The following is a 17,281-nucleotide window of genomic DNA, read 5'->3' on the forward strand; positions in this document are numbered from 1 at the left end:
ATCTTGAAACCTGGAAGTACTGGGCAGACAGAGAGGGTTGGCAGCTATCCCCAAGACACAGTAGCACACCCTCACACCCCCAGCACAAGGAGTCCCCATAGCCCTGATGGGTCCCGAACTGAGTGGATGTGCCCCAGCCCTACCTGGGCCCTGGCAATGAGTCTCCCCACCTGGGGGTCCCTTCATTCTAGTGCATACTCAAGTTCAACGGGCTTGGGGAGTAAATGACAAGAGCCATGTGCCTGGCACATCATAAATGACCATTAAATGGTCGCTTCCCTCACAAATCCTCTCCCGGGCCAGCCAACCCTGCTCCTTCTCTTCAAACATTAATTTTTTTGCCCTTCTACTGGGCACCTCTGCTCAGTACCCCCTGGTCCTTTCCTCTGAGCCAAAAAATTTTTACCTCTTTTTAAGTTCTTGCCAAATCTGACCCAAACCATGACCGTCCACCGGCCTGAAGACTCACCACCTTTTCTGAACTCCGACACTGCTTATCTCATGGCTCAGTTTTGTAGCCATTATTCTGAAGTGCTGGTTATCTTCCTTTCTGTGTCTGTTCTTTCTTCCCAGAGGGGTGACAAACTCTTTGAGTGGGGCCTAGGCTGAATGGATCTTATCTCTTACCAAGCGTCTCCTCTCCACCCTTTTGGACCCAGGCGGCTTTATTTCTGTGCCAGATATGGGTACAAGTCCTTGCATTTCTCTTCCTGGCTTGTTTCCCCACACCCTCTCAATAGTTCATGGAAGTCTGCAAGGTGGGCACCAATGTCCCATCGAGGCCTCTGGCAGCTGCACTCCAACAAGGATGGGGGACCAAGGGTCCTCACTGCCCCCACACTGACCCTGGATTTCTGCGAGCTTTTGGCCAGGATGAGTTAAGTGAGGGCAGAAAGGCTGGACAGCCCTGAGGAGCACACTGAGTGACACATGCAGATAAGCTCCTGACGTGGCCTCCCTGGAGTCCCACAGGTAGGCGCTGCGGAGCACCTCCTTACAGAAAGGCCAGGTGGTTGGGCCCAAAACGCAGCAGACCTGATTAGTAGTGTCAGGGCTCCTGACTTCCCTGGAGTCAGCCCACGGCCCCCCGCAGGTGAGGGTACCACCATAGGCAGACATGCAGGGACAGACCTGAGCCTAGCTACACACCTGGGAGAAAAGGTGCCTGAAAAAGGTCTCCAGGAGGTGGCTCCTCTGCTCTAGCGTCACGGCCGCCCTCATCAGCTCCTGCTCCCGCAGCTCCCACTCCTGGAACCTCAGCCCGCTCTCCTTCAGGGTCCCCCGAAGGTTTTCCACCAGCACCTGCCGCTCCGCCTCCAGGTTAAATAGCAGCACCTACAGAGTGGCGACAGGGAGAGCAACGATTTGTCGAGGCCTCCTGGGGCCAGGGGCTTTGCATGAGTTTTGTCAGGGGCCACTGGGAAGAGTGCCCTTGTAAAAGGGATTTACTGTTATGTCCTGGGCTTGGTGGGGTTCTGGGCTCGATTATAGGCACAGAGACTGCATTCAGAGACATATGTCTGCAGTCATCCTTCCCTCTCTGTTCGCACTGGAGAAGAGAAGGGAAGGTGGGGAGGACAGACGACGGAGGGGACCGGGAGCCAGACAGAGCTGAAAATCAGCCTCTGGTTGAGTTCCCCTCCAAAATCTCTTAACAGTTCACTAGATCCTAAAATCAGGGGGCAGGGAAGAGGGCCTGACTCCTTCCAAGGACTCCCAGCTAGGACCCACCAAAGCATCCTTAGAAAGTGGGGAGGAAGACTGTACATGAAAAAGGCACTGTGGACATCATGTCACCCCACAGGCCCAGAGCAGGATGAATGTGTTCACGTTTCTCTATCAGGTACTACAGCCAGGAACTAGAAGCCAGAAACCCTGCCTGATTCAGTGCTCCTTCCCCTCCATCCGGCTGCCTCCCTGGCTATGGACCAGGAATAGGACCAGCTGGGCCATACCAGGTCATACTCCTTGGGGATCTTGAGCAGGAGGGCGCGGCGTCCGCGGTTGCCGGACAGGATGAGGTTGACCTGCTGCGGGGGCTGCAGCTGGATGGTGCGGAGCACAGAGAGCCTGCCGTCCACCACGCAGATCTGCCCAGGCTGCAGGTGCACCAGCACAGGCCGGGAGGGCTCCCTGTGGCCCTGCCATTCCAATGCTGGAGAGACAGGGCTGGGTCAGCTGGGGCCAGGACAAAGGAGGCTGGCCCAGGGCTGGAGTTAGGTCAGGGCCTCCATAGTTCCTGGCCCCTTCTTGAGTACTGAGGGCCATCCCCTCCCCAACAGTCCTGCTGTGCCTCTAGCCCACGTGAAGAATAACTACCATTTCCTGAGTGTTTACTGTGTGCCCAGTACTGTACCAAGTACTTGGCATGAACTGGTTAATATAATCTTCATAAACTTTCATGAGGTAAGTGCTATTACTATTCCTGCTTTACAGATAAAAAAAAAAAATGGGTTTAGAGAAATTAAAAAAATCTTCCTAAGGCCCAAAAGCTCAAGTGGTGGAATCAAGATTCCAATCCTCCATCAGTGTGACTCTGGACCTTCATTAATTACTTCTCTGTTGCCTGAAATTCCAGTGTAAGATGCCGCAAAGCATCTGTTGCCGAGGATTCTAGAGAGTCATGGTAAGCCTATGAAATGTAGTCAAGGCCCTGTGACTCCCCGCCCTGAGTCTATCACATCCCCTTTATGTGGGACCACAGGGAGGATCTATGGAGGGTGGAGGACTCCAGGTCCAGTTTCCACCTGACGCCTCCATGGCTTTTCCCACCTGCCCTGACCTGCTTGGAGGCCTAGAAAAGGGAGGCCTTTTCCTTAGGCTGCTGAGGTGGGAGCAGTCTGCAGCCCTGAGTTATGTCCTCCCCCACAGCACCCTGGCCAGCTCCAGGCCTACCTTCCATGCCCCCCACGAGTTTCTCAGACATGATGCTCTGGCGGTCCTGGCCCTGGAGCCTCTTGAAATTTCTCCTTCGGAGCCGGGCAACAATCCAGGCACTAAGCAGGCTCACTGAGAGGGCAGAGGCAGGAGGATGCTCAGAGGAAGGTAGGAGTCTGAGATCAGTGGCCCCTTTCCTTGGCAAGACCCGCTGCTCTCCCCACCTCCTAGGTCGGCTCATTCAATTGTCTCAAACTGTGAAGCTCCCTGGTGGGGAGTGGGGTAGGGGTGGGGAAGGAGCTTTGGGTAAGATGCCAACACAGCCTCTGCTGCTTCCACCACTCAGGTCCCTTCCTAGCCAGAGACTAAGGCCAGAGTCCTTGTGCCAGAGCTGGACCCACTCTGCTACACAGCTGGCGGACTCACACACAGCCATGCCGAACTCTAAGTCTCAAGCCTTTGCCCCAGCTAGTTCTCAACTGGTTCTCCAGCAGGGTTTGCCTCGGACAGTTTCCCAGGCCCAGGCTCCTGCAAATAACTGTGAAATACAGATTCCTTGTGGCTCCTGACCAACCTAGGCCCTGGAGGGACCCCAGGAGAACAGGAAGGCAAATTTCCCTGGAGCTGACTTATCTGCAGGTCAGACACTTCTCATGTCCCCTCCTGCTCTGATGTTTTCGTCATGTGCCCAAAGAAACAGTACTCCTCATGGACAGTTGTTAGAGATGAAACCACCCCACTGCCACCCCTTAGCTTATGCATTTCACCCAACACCACCCTGCCCATCACTTTTACCCAGGGGGAAGCAGCAGAGAGTCCCGATCGTGACCCCAAAGCCAAATCCACTGCCTTCAAAATAGTCCCGCATGATGGAGGGACCACAGGCTGGCAGGCCCTCAGTGCTGAGTTGTCTTGGCTGCGGGCAGGGGTCTCCTGGGGAGACAGAGGAAGCTAGAGTCCTGGGGCGTGCTGGGCCAGAGACTCTGGCACAGAATCACCGAGGAGGTTAGAGTGGCAGAAAGGGTAGAGTGGCGGGGGGGGCCCTCTGGGTAGCAGAGGGGTGAGAGCTGCTTACCCCTGTCAGTATACCAAGAATGTGGTGTTTGCCTAGTGGGGTAACAAGTGGGGTCAAAAATGAACCTCAGCCTTCTCTCTCCCTCACATGCACATATGTACACACGCACACACACAGCCCTTCCCTTGTCACTGCTGTGGGATTAGGATATCCTCACTGCACTGGGCCTTCCTGATATCACACCCACCCCAGGCTCAACCCAGCTGATGGGAGCCTTCCTCCCTAGGTCTCTCTGAGTCTCAGTCTTGTCCCCACTTGGGTACCCTCTGGAGTTGTGCAGAAGGGGACCTACACAGCCACATGTGGCCACCTTCGTGCCCAGAACCAAAGTTCTCAAGGGCAGAAACATGGCTCACTGCCTCCTTGGAGTCTACTGCCCAACCACACCTGAACCAGGCCCACGGATGAGGAGGGATGAGACACCAGACCCCAGGCCCCTCCAAGCACCCCCTGGCCACTCACCCATATGCCAGAAGAAGACACTGGGCTGCAGGGCACTGGGGTTTGTGTTGGTGACAGCCACTAGAACATCCCGTAGGGAAGTGTTTCTGATCTCTGCAATTTCTTCCTCAGAGAACAGCCTGGGGGTGGGAGAGGTGGGGAGCTGCTGCATTGGGAGAGAGATGCCTGCTCTGGCCCAGGGACCCAGATGAGGAAAGAAACCCAGAGGGGCCGAGGAGCGTGGGAGGCCAGCTGGGAATCAAGGGCCCATGGGGCTGCTGACAGCACCTGCAGAGGGCCTGGGGCCCAGGCCAAGGTGAAGTCTGAGGAAGGGACCCAGGCAGGCCTTACCCATTCCTGGTGTTCTCAAACCAGTAGCGGTCGCCATCCCGCAGCCTCACAAACTGTTCAAGGACGATGGTGCTGAAGAGGGGCCCGGGGTCCCCATGGCTCTCCAGGAGCCCCCCGGGGAGCAGCTCCAGCCGGGACAGGTCCTGGTTGTACAGGGCAGCTGTGGCCTCCAGTACCTGGGCCAAGAAGGGACACGAGTGAGTGCAAGGACCTGGCACCCACCCTGGGGCAAAGAGGTAGTATGCAGGGATCAGCCCCCAGGATGATAATGATAAATGACAGTGACAATCATCACTTATTATGCCCCAGGCACCGCTCCGAGTGCTTTACACAAGTTAACTCATTTATGGGAACTCGCTCACAGATTCAGCTGCCTATTTTAGAAAGTTGGAACAAAACGGGCAGCCAATTCCCTATGTGGCTTGTGCTCAAAACAGTATGAAAGTTGAGGGTCAAAACCAGTACAAAAGTTGGAAAGGTAGAATGATGTATTAGAAAAGGTTTCTATTCTTAGAGCTAAAAAAGTTTTTAAAAATCAAATCCCTGCATATACATTGCTTTTTGGAGACAGACTTCAATATTATATGAGCAGCATTTTCTACCTGACCTTTACTTTAGTTCTTTTCTCTGCAATGTAAACAAACATTTGCCCAGCTTAATTCCAGTGAGGCCCAGGTAAGCTAAAGATTTGCTACTTTCAGTATGCCTGGTGATTCCTATCTTTATATTGATTTTATAAAGCTTACAAACCCCATGTGCGTATTGCTTCTTCATCAGCCTTTCAATTCTCCACTTTCCAACAATCTTATAGAATAGTAAGGACGAAAGCAATAAAACAAGCATGCAATTGCAGAAACGCCACTATGCCAAGATGCTAAGGCCACCAAAACTGGTCTGTTGGCTGGCAGGCAATGTCACTTGCCCAGGTGATAGCTCAGGGTGTGACAGTTAACTCCCCAAGGGCAGCTTGAGTATCGGTGTATAAAAAAGTATAGCTTGTTCCTGGGTTGAGGACCCTCTACACCTGCTCAGGTGGTTGTTGGGAAAGCAAATGAGATAATGCCTATTAAGTGCCTAGCATGCAAGAGATGCTCAACAAACATTTGCTAGATCTGCAGAGTCACAAGATATACTGCCAAATCCTACTGGTCTGGAAACTTCCATCCTGGTATACGATACTGGGAAAAGCCACCTGGGTGAGTCCCATCCTTCTCCCAGCGACTTGTCTCTAGTGTTTGTGTCTCACTGCCTCCCTTCCATGTCTTGGGCCAATGTGCCTTGGCCCTCCCACCCTGCCCTCCGTGTCCCAACCCCTCCTTACGGTATGGTTGCTCTGGGAGAGTGCAGGGTTGATGTCCTGCCATCTGGTAATAGGAGGAAGACCCAGTGCTGCCCTGGCCTTGGTATAAGAGGGCAAGCCCAGATCCCGGCCCCTTTGCAGGCAGCCAGCCAGGTGGTCTGTACGAGAGAACTTCAGGGGCCCAGGCCAGAAATCTGGGGATGAAATAGCAGAGAGTCTGAGGGAGCTCAGGGCCACCACAGCTCCACTAGCCCAGACGCAGGCTCCAACCAGCCCCAGGGGGGACCAGAATCACACAGAGGGAACCATGGTCACCACACCTCTCAGCAGTGAAGGAGTACAGGCTCCCAGGTGCAGACACTCCTCCTGGCCTGACACTGGAGCTCCAGCAGAATCCCCACCCAGGGGCTAGCAGGGCACAGCCTTCAGGGACAGCCTCAGCCTCACCTAGCACATCCTCAACCACGACATGGTCCTCTCGCTCAGCGATCTGGGAGGCCATGCCCAGCAGTAGCGCATCCACATCTTCAGCTCTCCGTAGGTTTGGATGCTTTGGGAATGGGGAGAGAAGATGGGGCTGGAGGTGGAGCAGCCAGGCTCTCCCCACACCACAGTCCATGTCCTGGGCCCACCCAGTGCTGATGTTTGCTCTGAAACCAGCAGGCCATTCCTCTTCCATAGGTTGATTCTCCACTCAGGGTGAGTGATGTCCCCATCCAAAGCTCATGCTGCTGGGAGACAGGTCCCCACAAACACAAGGGATCTAAAACTTTACTTCTATTTTAGGAGACTTGACAGTATGATCAACAAAGACACTAGAACCTCTAGGTCTTGGTCCTTGCTCTGTTAGTGAGCAGCTGTGTGACCATGGCAAATCACAGGACCTTTCTGAACTCAGTGCCTTTTCCTTAATAGAAAGGGCATTAGGGATAAAATTAAATTAAGTTAAATTAAATTAAAACAATTAGGAGGATACTGAGGTCGTCCTCAATTCAGCTTTATCACTCTGATTCTGTGCTTTCCTCTTCTCCCTTTTCCTTCTACCTCTCTTCTCTCGTGAACACTCTACACAAAGTATCAGATTTTGCTTTAAATTATTCATCAATGCTCTTTACCCACACTGGCCTGGTTTGGATGGGACAGATTATCCCTGATAATCTCAGAACTCTTCCTTCCTTCTTGTTCCCCCCTCAACATACACATTCACACATTGCCTTCGGTATGTCTAATTGGGACATTTCCTTGGGGGGGGTGGGATGGCTGGGGTACTCCAGGCCTATGGGGGACTCAGAACTGTCAAGGGAGAAGAAAAACCTACAAGGAAGGAATGAATGTAGAGCTACACCTGCATAGGCCTCGCTGTCCCTCACACAGCCTGGAGGTGGAGGTCGAGGATGGACTTTCGAGCATGTACAGCTGGCTGCCTAGGCCCTACCGTCCCCCTTCATCATATACCTCACACACACACACACACACACACACACACACACATACACACACACTACACACATACACCCACCCACATATGTGCCCCCAGCCCTGACCTTTCGGCTCCAGTAGCTATTGCAGACCCGGAGAGCCCTGGAGGTACTTGAGTTCCTATTGATGACCTCCTGGAAGTGACAACTGGCATTTCTGAAATGCAAGGAGCAGGAGAATGATGACTGAGGCCATGGGGTCCTAAAGTCAGGCATCAGCTCTGATCTCCAAGACTGTACATAGCCAGAGGCCCAGGTCAGTGTAAACATTTAAAAACATGGGGCGCCTGGGTGGCTCAGTCGTTAAGTGTCTGCCTTCAGCTCAGGTCATGATCCCAGGGTCCTGGGATGAAGCCCTGCATCGGGCTCCCTGCTGCAGGGAGCCTGCTTCTCCCTCTCACACTCCCTCTGCTTCTGTTCCCTCTCTCCCTGTCTCTTTCTCTGTCAAATAAATAAATAAAGTCTTTAAAAAAAGCATTTAAAAATGTGCCCAAAGCATGCACATGCTTCCCTTCCCCCATCTCTTTCTCCATCTCTCTGTCTATGTATATATTACTAAATAGCATGGGGCTCTGTTTAGAGCACCTCTTCTCTCCTGATTCCCAAAGAGAGAGTGTATATATGTATGTTAAAACATTTTAAAAGGATTTTTAATTGTTCTCTTGAAATTACTTGTCTATGGATAAGTCAAATGCTATGATTTCTTGGCTATGATTAGGCATATCCAAAAATTGTTCCAGAGTAAGAAAATCTAACCTATGAATTGTTTTTTTTAAAGATCTTATTAATTTATTTGACAGAGAGCGCGCGTGTGCAAGCGCATGAGCAGGGGGAAGGGGTAAAGGGAGAGGGAGAAGCAGACTCCCCACTGAGCAGAAAGCCAGACTGACGGAGGTGGGGCTCAATCCCAGGACCCTGGGATCAAGACCTGAGCCCAGGGCAACTGCTTAACCGACTGAGCCACCCAGGTGCCCCTAACCTACAAATTGTTTTAAATTATAATGCAATTATAAAAATAAACTGACATGTTTTGTTCCATATACATTTAATTAAATATGTATATTTTTAGTTTAAATTTCCCTTTTCCTTATTTTGGAGTCAAAATTTCTCTTCAGCTCTCACGCTTTTTTTATTATAATTCCCTAGAAAGGCTTGCAAGACCCAGGTCCTGTGCTTATAGTTAAAAATGCCCCCAGTGTAGTGTCAAGACCTAAGATTCAGACCAGCAGGCTTTGCGACTCACCCTCTGAGCCTCAATTAGCCTGTGTTTAATTGGGGGGTTAATATATACACCAGCTGTAGGAAAATGGACATAAAGTGCTTCAAAACCACAACGATGTCTTTTTAAACAATTGTTCTTCCCCCTCCAAATTCACTCTTCTCTGGGGAAATTAGCACACTTCAGACTGATAATCCTTTCCTGAGGGCAGATTTTTCTCAAATGACATCCCCATTCCTCCCAACACACAAATGTTTTCGCTTTGCCCTCACCTCATGTAGACCCCAGGAGGCACCATGGTGGAGAAGAACTGCTCAGAGGCCACCAGGAACTCTGGGGAGATGCTGGGGTCCAGGAAAGGGCTGTATCCTGGGGGAAGGGGAGAAGAGAGAGGATAGTAACACTGAGCCCTTAAACCACCCACCCTCCCTCCCCCTCCCCAAAACTCCTGCTAGCTCTCCCATTCTCCCTCCCCATCCCCTTACCTGCATACTTCGGGGGTGTTTTCTGCAGGAAGCTGGGCAGCCACTCATACAAAACGATGTTCTGAGGGTCAACAGAGGGCAAAAGGGAGGCAAGTGCTGGAGCAGCCACGCTGGGAGGGTCTGAGCCCCAGGAAGGCTTAGGTGGGAGGTGAGGGCCAGGCAGGGGCAGTCAGCAGGGAGGCGACCCCAACAGGACAGGGGCGGACGCCTGTCCCCCACTAGGAACACGGGATGGGCGTGGGCTAATAACTAATAACCACAGCCAAGTCTCGTGTGTGACGCTCCTTTGCCTGCTCTTCATCCTCGGGGTCCATTCCTAGACGCTAGCTCCAGTTCTGGGGAGCAGTGTCCTCCCGGAAAAGGGCGCTTCTGGGGGCTGCTGGCGCGAGGATGGAGGGCCCTGCGGGGCAGCAGAGTCTCGCGCGCAGCCGTCGGGGGGAGGGGGCGGGGAGAGGGCGTGTGACTGACCTGGTAGGTGGCGATGACCCTCTTGCGCGCGTGCTGGAACAGCTCCTCGTCCCCCCACTGCGGGTGCTCGCGGGCCAGCCGCTGCGCGCACAGGTTGTGGTAGCGGAACCACAGCAGGCCCAGCGCCTGCAGGAACGGGTCGCGGTTCCCTCGCTCCGCCCCGAAGGCTGCACGCGACGCGGGGCCGCAGGGCAGGAGAGGAGCGGCGGTGTGACCACCAGCTTTGCCGCCCGCAGCCCGCGCCCCGCCCCGCGCCCCGCGCCCCGGCCGCCGCAGCCCGCCCCGCGGCCTCACCGTACAGCCCCCCGGGCCCGCGCTGTCCGGTGGCGGGGTCGGGCGCCGTCCACATGAGCAGGGGGCTTTGCGCGTTCCGGGGGAAGGCGGGGTCGGGCCCCGACGCCAGCTGCCCCCCGGAGAAGCTCCGCAGCGCGTCGCTCCACGAGTGCGAGGAGCCATAGATGGCGCTGCCGTCCAGCCAGCCCGTCGCCTCGTTGGTCTGCGGGGGGCACCGCGAGGGTGAGCCGGGGGTGAGCCGGGGGTCGGGCAGCGGAGGCGGGTGTCGGTGCGCCAGGGGGTGGGAGCCTCTCTCCCTGCCCCGCCCTGCCCTGGCCTGGCCGCGAACCCGGGACCCCGCCCGCCTCGTCTCACCAGGTCCCGGGGATTACTGGGGCTCTGTCCGGTCTCGGGGTCCCAGCGGCTCCTCTGGAACGGGAGGACCACGTCCCCGCGCCGGTCGGGGTCGAACACCGGGTCCCCGGGCGGGATGTGGATGTTGAGGAACTCGGCTGGGCAGCCGGGGGTCTCCACGCTCACCAGGTCCGAGAGCACGTGGTAGCCTGTCCGCAATGGGGAGGGCGTGCAAGGACCAGCTAAGGACCATTCTCCCTTCTGCATCAGGTATCTAGCCCTCCCCGACTACCCTTGAAGCTTCAAAAGACTCCTCAGCCATTTTTGGCAAGTCCAAGCCTTGACCTCCCCCACCCTTCCCAATCCTTTGTTACACCCTGGTCCATACTGTTTTCATTGTCAGTTTGGTCTTCTCCTTGGTAACTGGGAGGTGCCGGGTGAGTGTGCCTAGGCAGTCAGGCTGGGAACACCTGCTCTAACATGCAGCTGGGAGCAGCCTGCCCAGAGAACCTGCCAGGCTCACTACAACACTGGACACTGGGATTCAAATGTAGGCACCCTGGGTGGCCAGCAGGAGCCCGGCATTCCTGCTGGGAGCCAACAACCCACAGTCACTGGGGTCCAGCCACCCACCCTAGCACCCCCATTTTGACACCATGCCCACCAGCCCTCTTGTCAAAATCAGAATCCTGCCCTAAGACTGTCCTAGGAGTCACAGCGGGCAAAGAGTGAGAACAAAAGTCCCTACGAGATTATTGTCATGCTCCTGTCTCTACCTTCATCAACAGCTCAATGTGGGGCAAAATTATGCCTCCCCCAACCAGACTTTTCTCCCTCTACTTTTTCTTCCCCAGAAAAAGAAATACAAGACATAGCTTTCTTGACTTAAGAAAAGTCATTTTAGGCCCCAGACATCTTATGATTTATGCCTACTTGCACAAAGCACATTCTTGAGTTATCTTTGCAGGATTTAAACCCCTTTGAGCACTCAGATATTAGAGCAATTAAAAGGCAGACAATTGATGCCAACCCTTGCTGGCCCTTGTGACTTCCATCAATTAAGACCTGGACTCTGTCACTCCGAGATGACTTTTGCCTAAATTCTAGGCTTATTCCCCATTGGACAAGTGCCTTCATGAATGCATATGTACCCTTACCTTAAAACTTCCCCAGTTTTATTATTTGGGAAGACACTGCTTTAGGAAATATTCTCCATGTTTTCCTTTACTTGTTCTAAATAAAACTCTTCCTATTCTTGTCTTGGTTTTGTCTTTTGACTCAATATCCACTGAGAGGCAAATCCAGTTTTGGGTAAGAATACCCCATCCCATTGCCTCCCCCTCCATCTCTCACCTGCATCTCTAAGATCCTCCATCACTTCTCTCCCTCACTCCCTGACTCCCCCCCTCAGACATAGAGGTGTCCAGCTGACCCTACTGGCCTCCCTCCCCCAGAGGTTGAGGGCCTCACCAAAGAAGATTCCCAGCACCGTTCGGTTTCGCAGGGAGGCCTGCCCTGCAGGGCCCCTCATGGCAGTGTTGCTAAGGTTTCTGGGGTTGGGCAGGTGGGGTTCTCTCAAGGGCTGGTACACACCATCTGCATAGCTGGCTGGGACCAGGCGCTGCAGCCGAGAGCCTGGGGTAGGAGGGGTAGGGACAAAGATAAATCCTCAGTGGGGCTCCCTTACCTCCTCTCTCCCAGGCTTCCCTCCATACCACAGATCCTAAAACCTTAAGAATGGATGAGCCTTTGCTGGTACCTGCCAGGCCTTGCCCCTTCGGGCACCCCTGCCCCTGGGGCTGTCTCTATTTAGCCTTCACCTACCTTTGCTGCCCCATCTGTGCTCCATGAGGTTGTTGTACCACCCATCAAATCGCTGCACCTCCCAGGAAATGGGGTTCTGAGCTCCTGTGTGAGAACAGAAGGAAGGGGTAGCTGGGCAAGTCCGGGCATGAGAGGACAGGCAAGCCTGAAGGATATGGCTCTTGGGAGCCTGGTAAGGGGAGCAGCAGAAGGTGGACACCCAGCACAGTGTGGAAGGTAGGGGACAGAGGGAGAGAACCGAGGACAAAGTGGTATCCAAACTCAAGCTCAGGGGGGAAACATGGCACCGAGCACTGAAGCAGTGTAGCCAGGGGTGGTGTGTGCTGACAAGTAACCTCAGAGAACAAGATGAAGCTGGAGAACAGTGGCGATGTGGAAGGGCATGCAGGAGCCTTCTACTGCCCTCATACCTCAGTTCCCTGGGGTGACAAGGCAGGACAGAAACCATTCCCAGCCCTAAGATACCATAGGGAGTAAGAGCCAGCCGCACCCCAAACGCCAACCAGGGAAGGAGAGGTCATTCTGTGACCACTCCCTGGGTAGGGGAAGTGTGGAAGAGGGGCTTGGCCCTCTCCTGCTGAGCAGAGCCCCCAGGGCAAGTGTGTGGGCCCTGGGGCTGTGGCTCTGGGGCCTGTTGCTACTCTGGTCTCTTTTCCAGTTTCTGGGGTGGGGATCAGATCAGGGACTGCCTGGTCATGGGATAACCTTGCCGCCTCCTCTTTTGAGGCATCAGGTTCCTCATGTAATTCCTCTTATTGACCCTATTATACTTTCCAAAAACTAGGATCTGGGAGGGAGCACTCAGTTGTTGAGGGAAGAACTCAGGCAGTGAGGGCAGAGGGAAGGGTCCGGAATCAGAGGTGGAATGGGGGTCCTTCTGGTCAGTAGATCAGATGACCAGTTAGATTCCTTTCCCCAAACTAGAAGGTAACAGGGCTAAAGCTCCCTCTCTGCTCACTTCATAGAACAGAACAAAGAAAAGGACCCTCATCAGCCAGCGAGAGACCCATTCCTGATTGTCTTTCCACTCAGACTGAGAACAAGATCTCAGAGCTCCCCTCCTGCCCCACACTTCCATGTGCATGTGCACACCCATGTGTGCACACTCACTCACCAGCAGGTCAGAGAAGGAAAGTGACTCAGGCCCTGATGTTTGAGCAAAGAACTCAACTAAGGATCCAGGACTTGGGGCAGGAACTAGTACAGCTATATACATGTGATCTCTAAAATAAGATGAACTGGTGGCAGAACAAGGTGGAGGAGGGCCTTTGGGAGGGAGCATAAGGGAGAATGCCTTCTGGGAATAAGTGGCAAGAGCCTACTAGAAAAGGAAAATCCAAGGTCAAGGCAAAGAGAGAGCTGGAAGGAATGGGAATGGGAACAGCTCTGTCCTGGGAGAAGCTGCAGGGATCTATTGCCCAGTCAGAATAGATCATTCCAAAGGTTTTCTCTGCTTCCCTTTCCTGTATCCTCCAACCCTTGATGATAAGGAACTGGCTATTTAAAAAAAAAAAATTATTTATTTATTTGAGAGAGAGAGCACGAGCAGGAGAAGCAGCAGAGGGAGAGGGAGAAGCAGACTCCCTGCTGAACAGCGGGGCTCTATCCCAGGACCCCGGGATCATGACCCAAGCCAAAGGCAGACACTTAACCAACTGAGCCACCCAGGTGCCCCAGGAACTGGCTCTTTTTAACCTAACTTGTAGCACCTTAAACCTACCTCCCTTCTCAGAGACCCAGACTTCAGAGAATGGCCTCAGATTCTAGTAAGAGACTGTCCAAAGCTGACAGAAACAAGACGAAATCGAATGGACCGACCATATTAGTGGTGGTGGTTGGTTGTGTTGGTTTTTTTTTTTTTCCCCCATATTGTTTTAAAACACTGGTGACTTCCCTTCAGCTTTGGGTCTAGTCTGACCACAAGATCCATTATTATCTTGTATGCCTCATCAGTCTTTTCCCACTTGGGATCAGGGGTCCTTACATTATGAAGAAAGAGAGAAGACAGGGGAGAGAGAAAGGGCCTCCAGACTGAGGAATGAAATAGGAAATGCTGACACAGCAGGATTCCTCTGTTCCTAGCTATACTTCTTTAATCTATACTTACCCATGGATGTCCATGACCCAACCAGGAGTGTCCATGCCAGAGCCAGGCAGAAGCCCATGATGAATATGATAATAGGGCTTAGGTATTAGAACACCCCAAAATGGAGACCCTAGAAAAAGAGGACAGGAAGAATGAGTCCCAGCAATTCAGAAGAGTCAGGCCAGGGCCTCTGCAGGCCCCTGTGAATCTAGGTGTGGCCTGGGCCAACACCACAGTGAGGAGCAGAGAGCAGGAGACACACTGTCTCCCAAGAATCTTTCATTCATTCAACAAACACTTGACAAGCACCCACTATGTATCAGGCACTGACCTAGGAAGTGGAGATTAAGTGATGAACAAAGCAGACAGAAATCTCTGACTTCCTGGACTTACCTTCTTAGATTAACCGAAAAACGTTGCTTTGGTCCAGCTTTCCAGTGTATGTTCCTTGGACAGAGCCTTGCTTGGGGGCCAGGACACTGAGCTGCTGCTAGTCCACGAGTGTGGTCTTAGGCAGGTCACTTATCTGATCTGGACCTTGGTTACCTCTTCCAGCAATGGGAGTAAACATGCCTGAACTGTCTATCTCCTAGCATGGTTGCCGGAATCAAACATCAAACCTGAGAATGAGGTTGAATTCAAACAAGAAAGGTGACAGGTGTTATGTAAATGTGATGTAGAGAGCGTGGCTGGAGCATGGCTCCTCTCAGTGGAATCAAAGAATGCAGCGCCAGGCACTCCTATGCTTGGTCCCAACTTTCTGCTCTCTCTCCCCAGGCTAACAAATCACCCAGGGACAACAGGGAAACAGAGGCAGCAGGGGACTCAGGCTGGGACTCCTGACCAGCACAGGGAGTGCCTCAGGCCAGTAAAGATTTTCTAAAGGCAGCATAGAAACTGGGGGGTGGGGGTGGGGGTGAGGCTGGGGAACTATCTAGTGGAAGAAAGTGGGAACTCAGAGAAAGCCTTATCTCAAACCAAACCCTCAGGACTCCTGAATAGGTTGTCTAGTCCCAGAGGAGGAGCCCCAGAGGGTGATCTCATCCCAACTTGCTATCTCCCATTAAACAAGTGAAAAACCTTAGGCCCTGTCATAACTCAAAAGCTCAGCCACTCTATCCACTCCATCCCAGAGACTGTCCAGATGGTGACCTTTGATAGTGTGTGAAGAGCAGGGTCCTGAATGGTTGAAGCCATAAGGATGGATGTGCTGAAGTGGCCACAGTGGTCCTTCCCTGATCTAGGATGCCCTGCCCCTTCCCCCCTACCACTGTGTCTTCAGGATCCTGGGCCCCAGAGACCACTCAGCCCACAAAAAGCATGTAGTGAGCTTTCAGGCCAGGCTGTGCAGATAAACCTGAAGAGGAATTGGGTATGCTTAATAACCACTCCTTTCGGGTGGGTAGCCACAGTGATTTATACAACATTGATTCAGTAACTTTCTAACAGCCTTGAGTGGAAGGCATAACCTTTTTTTTTTATTCTTATGTTAATCCCCATACGTTACATCATTAGTTTTAGATGAAGTGTTCCATGATTCATTGTTTGTGCATAACACCCAGTGCTCCATGCAGAATGTGCCCTCCTCAATACCCACCACCAGGCTAACCCATCCTCCCACCCCCCTCCCCTCTAGAACCCTCAGTTTGTTTTTCAGAGTCCATCGTCTCTCATGGTTCGTCTACCCCTCCGATTTCCCCCGCTTCATTCTTCCCCTCCCGCTACCTTCTTCTTCTTCTTCTTCTTTTTTTTTCTTAACATATATTGCATTGTTTGTTTCAAAGGTACAGATCTGAGATTCAACAGTCTTGCACAATTCACAGCACTTACCAGAGCACATACCCTCCCCAGTGTCTATCACCCAGTCACCCCATCCCTCCCACCCCACCCCCCACTCCAGCAACCCTCAGTTTGTTGGAAGGCATAACCTTATGACAGGGCAGTGAAGCCCCAGGCAGTGGCAGAACCAGGGAGAGAACACAGGCCTACCTTGTTCTTGTCCCACATGGCTACTTTTCCAGCCTGAAGTCCTACAGTGGTGACCCTGGGGTGGGGGAAATATAAGCCAAGGCCATAGCGATTCCAACCTGATCCCAAGGGAAGGTTGAGGGGCAGCCTGGACTCTAAAAGCCCAAAGTTCCCTCCCGGGCATCATGTGCTTGTGTCAGGAAGAACTCCAGAGAGATCCTTTAGGATCCTTTAGGCCCAAGCAAACTAGGCCACCCAACACTCCCAGTTCTCCAAGAACCTAAAACTTTGGTGGTGGGGTGGGGGAGGAATAGGCCTGAACCGGCTCCATTTTAGGGTCAGGCTAATAACGGAGGCGCAGTGGGGCCAGGGCTAGAATTCCTCTTCCCTCAGAAAGCGTGGCCGAGCTGGGGCACACTCGGCCGAAGCCACGCGAGTGGAGCTCCCTCCCTCCCCCGGAGCGCCTAGGCCCGCGGGCCGGAGAAGCCCTTCTGGGTCTGACCTGTGGCCGTGGCGTCCCTCGACCCCGGAGCGCGGATTGCCTCCCTCCTGGCTCGCAGCGGGGCCGCGACGCCCGCTCCCGGCCGGCTTCCTCCGCGGCGGTGCGCGGGGCGGGCGGGGCCGGCGGTGAAGAAGAGACGGCACGGCCGGGTTCTAAGGCGAGGCGGGGCGGGGCGGGGCGGGGCGGGGCGGGGCGGGGCGGGGCGGGGCGGGGCGGGGCGGGATAGCAGCCGGCGCGCCGGGGACCCGCCGAGGTGCTCCGAGGGGACCGGGACGCGCCAGGTGAGGCGGCGCTGGCTCGCAGGGCGCAGGCGGGGGATCTGTCCCGTCGCTGGCGAGGGCTCGGCTAGTGCGGCCACTTGGACAGCAAAAAGGGCAAGTCTGCCGGGACTGGGGTGCGGGCGGGGGCCAAGCGGGTGCGGGGGGACCGGGGAGGCGCTCCCCCAAACTCTCCACACCTTCGGAGCTGGGCTCCAAGACCAAGAGGATCGGTCAATGCCGGCAGACCAGGCCAGGCGTCCAAGCAAGGCCCTCGTCCTAAGACCCTGAGAGAGTCTGTGGCCACCACTCCTCCCCCCGCA

General features: G+C 54.0%; 1 protein-coding gene across 5 annotated transcripts in view; it reads right to left on the reverse strand.

The window, feature by feature from the left end:
- DUOX1 (dual oxidase 1) overlaps positions 1-16,845 on the reverse strand; it is a 33,161-nt gene extending 16,316 nt beyond the window's left edge. For 2 of the 5 annotated variants that reach the window (XM_064570522.1, XM_064570519.1), the window contains exons 1-20: positions 16,702-16,845; positions 16,221-16,275; positions 14,625-14,851; positions 14,253-14,361; positions 12,146-12,229; positions 11,792-11,956; positions 10,343-10,530; positions 9,989-10,190; positions 9,695-9,861; positions 9,227-9,287; positions 9,014-9,110; positions 7,589-7,679; positions 6,492-6,594; positions 6,066-6,238; positions 4,745-4,920; positions 4,415-4,533; positions 3,673-3,810; positions 2,896-3,009; positions 1,956-2,155; positions 1,150-1,335 (exon numbers count right to left, since the gene is read on the reverse strand). In XM_064570522.1, coding sequence (XP_064426592.1) covers positions 1,150-1,335; positions 1,956-2,155; positions 2,896-3,009; positions 3,673-3,810; positions 4,415-4,533; positions 4,745-4,920; positions 6,066-6,238; positions 6,492-6,594; positions 7,589-7,679; positions 9,014-9,110; positions 9,227-9,287; positions 9,695-9,861; positions 9,989-10,190; positions 10,343-10,530; positions 11,792-11,956; positions 12,146-12,229; positions 14,253-14,310 — 2,322 coding nt within the window. In that variant the 5' untranslated portion in view covers positions 14,311-14,361; positions 14,625-14,851; positions 16,221-16,275; positions 16,702-16,845. The remainder of the gene's footprint in view (positions 1-1,149; positions 1,336-1,955; positions 2,156-2,895; positions 3,010-3,672; positions 3,811-4,414; positions 4,534-4,744; positions 4,921-6,065; positions 6,239-6,491; positions 6,595-7,588; positions 7,680-9,013; positions 9,111-9,226; positions 9,288-9,694; positions 9,862-9,988; positions 10,191-10,342; positions 10,531-11,791; positions 11,957-12,145; positions 12,230-14,252; positions 14,362-14,624; positions 14,852-16,220; positions 16,276-16,701) is intronic. The other 3 variants (XM_064570520.1, XM_064570523.1, XM_064570521.1) reach the window with 3 other exon arrangements.
- Between the last annotated feature and the right edge of the window lie 436 nt (positions 16,846-17,281).

Source organism: Mirounga angustirostris, unplaced genomic scaffold, assembly GCF_029215605.1.
Source record: "Mirounga angustirostris isolate CCGP_5_RB_7025 unplaced genomic scaffold, mMirAng1.0.hap1 SCAF_9, whole genome shotgun sequence".
Taxonomy (NCBI): domain Eukaryota; kingdom Metazoa; phylum Chordata; class Mammalia; order Carnivora; family Phocidae; genus Mirounga; species Mirounga angustirostris.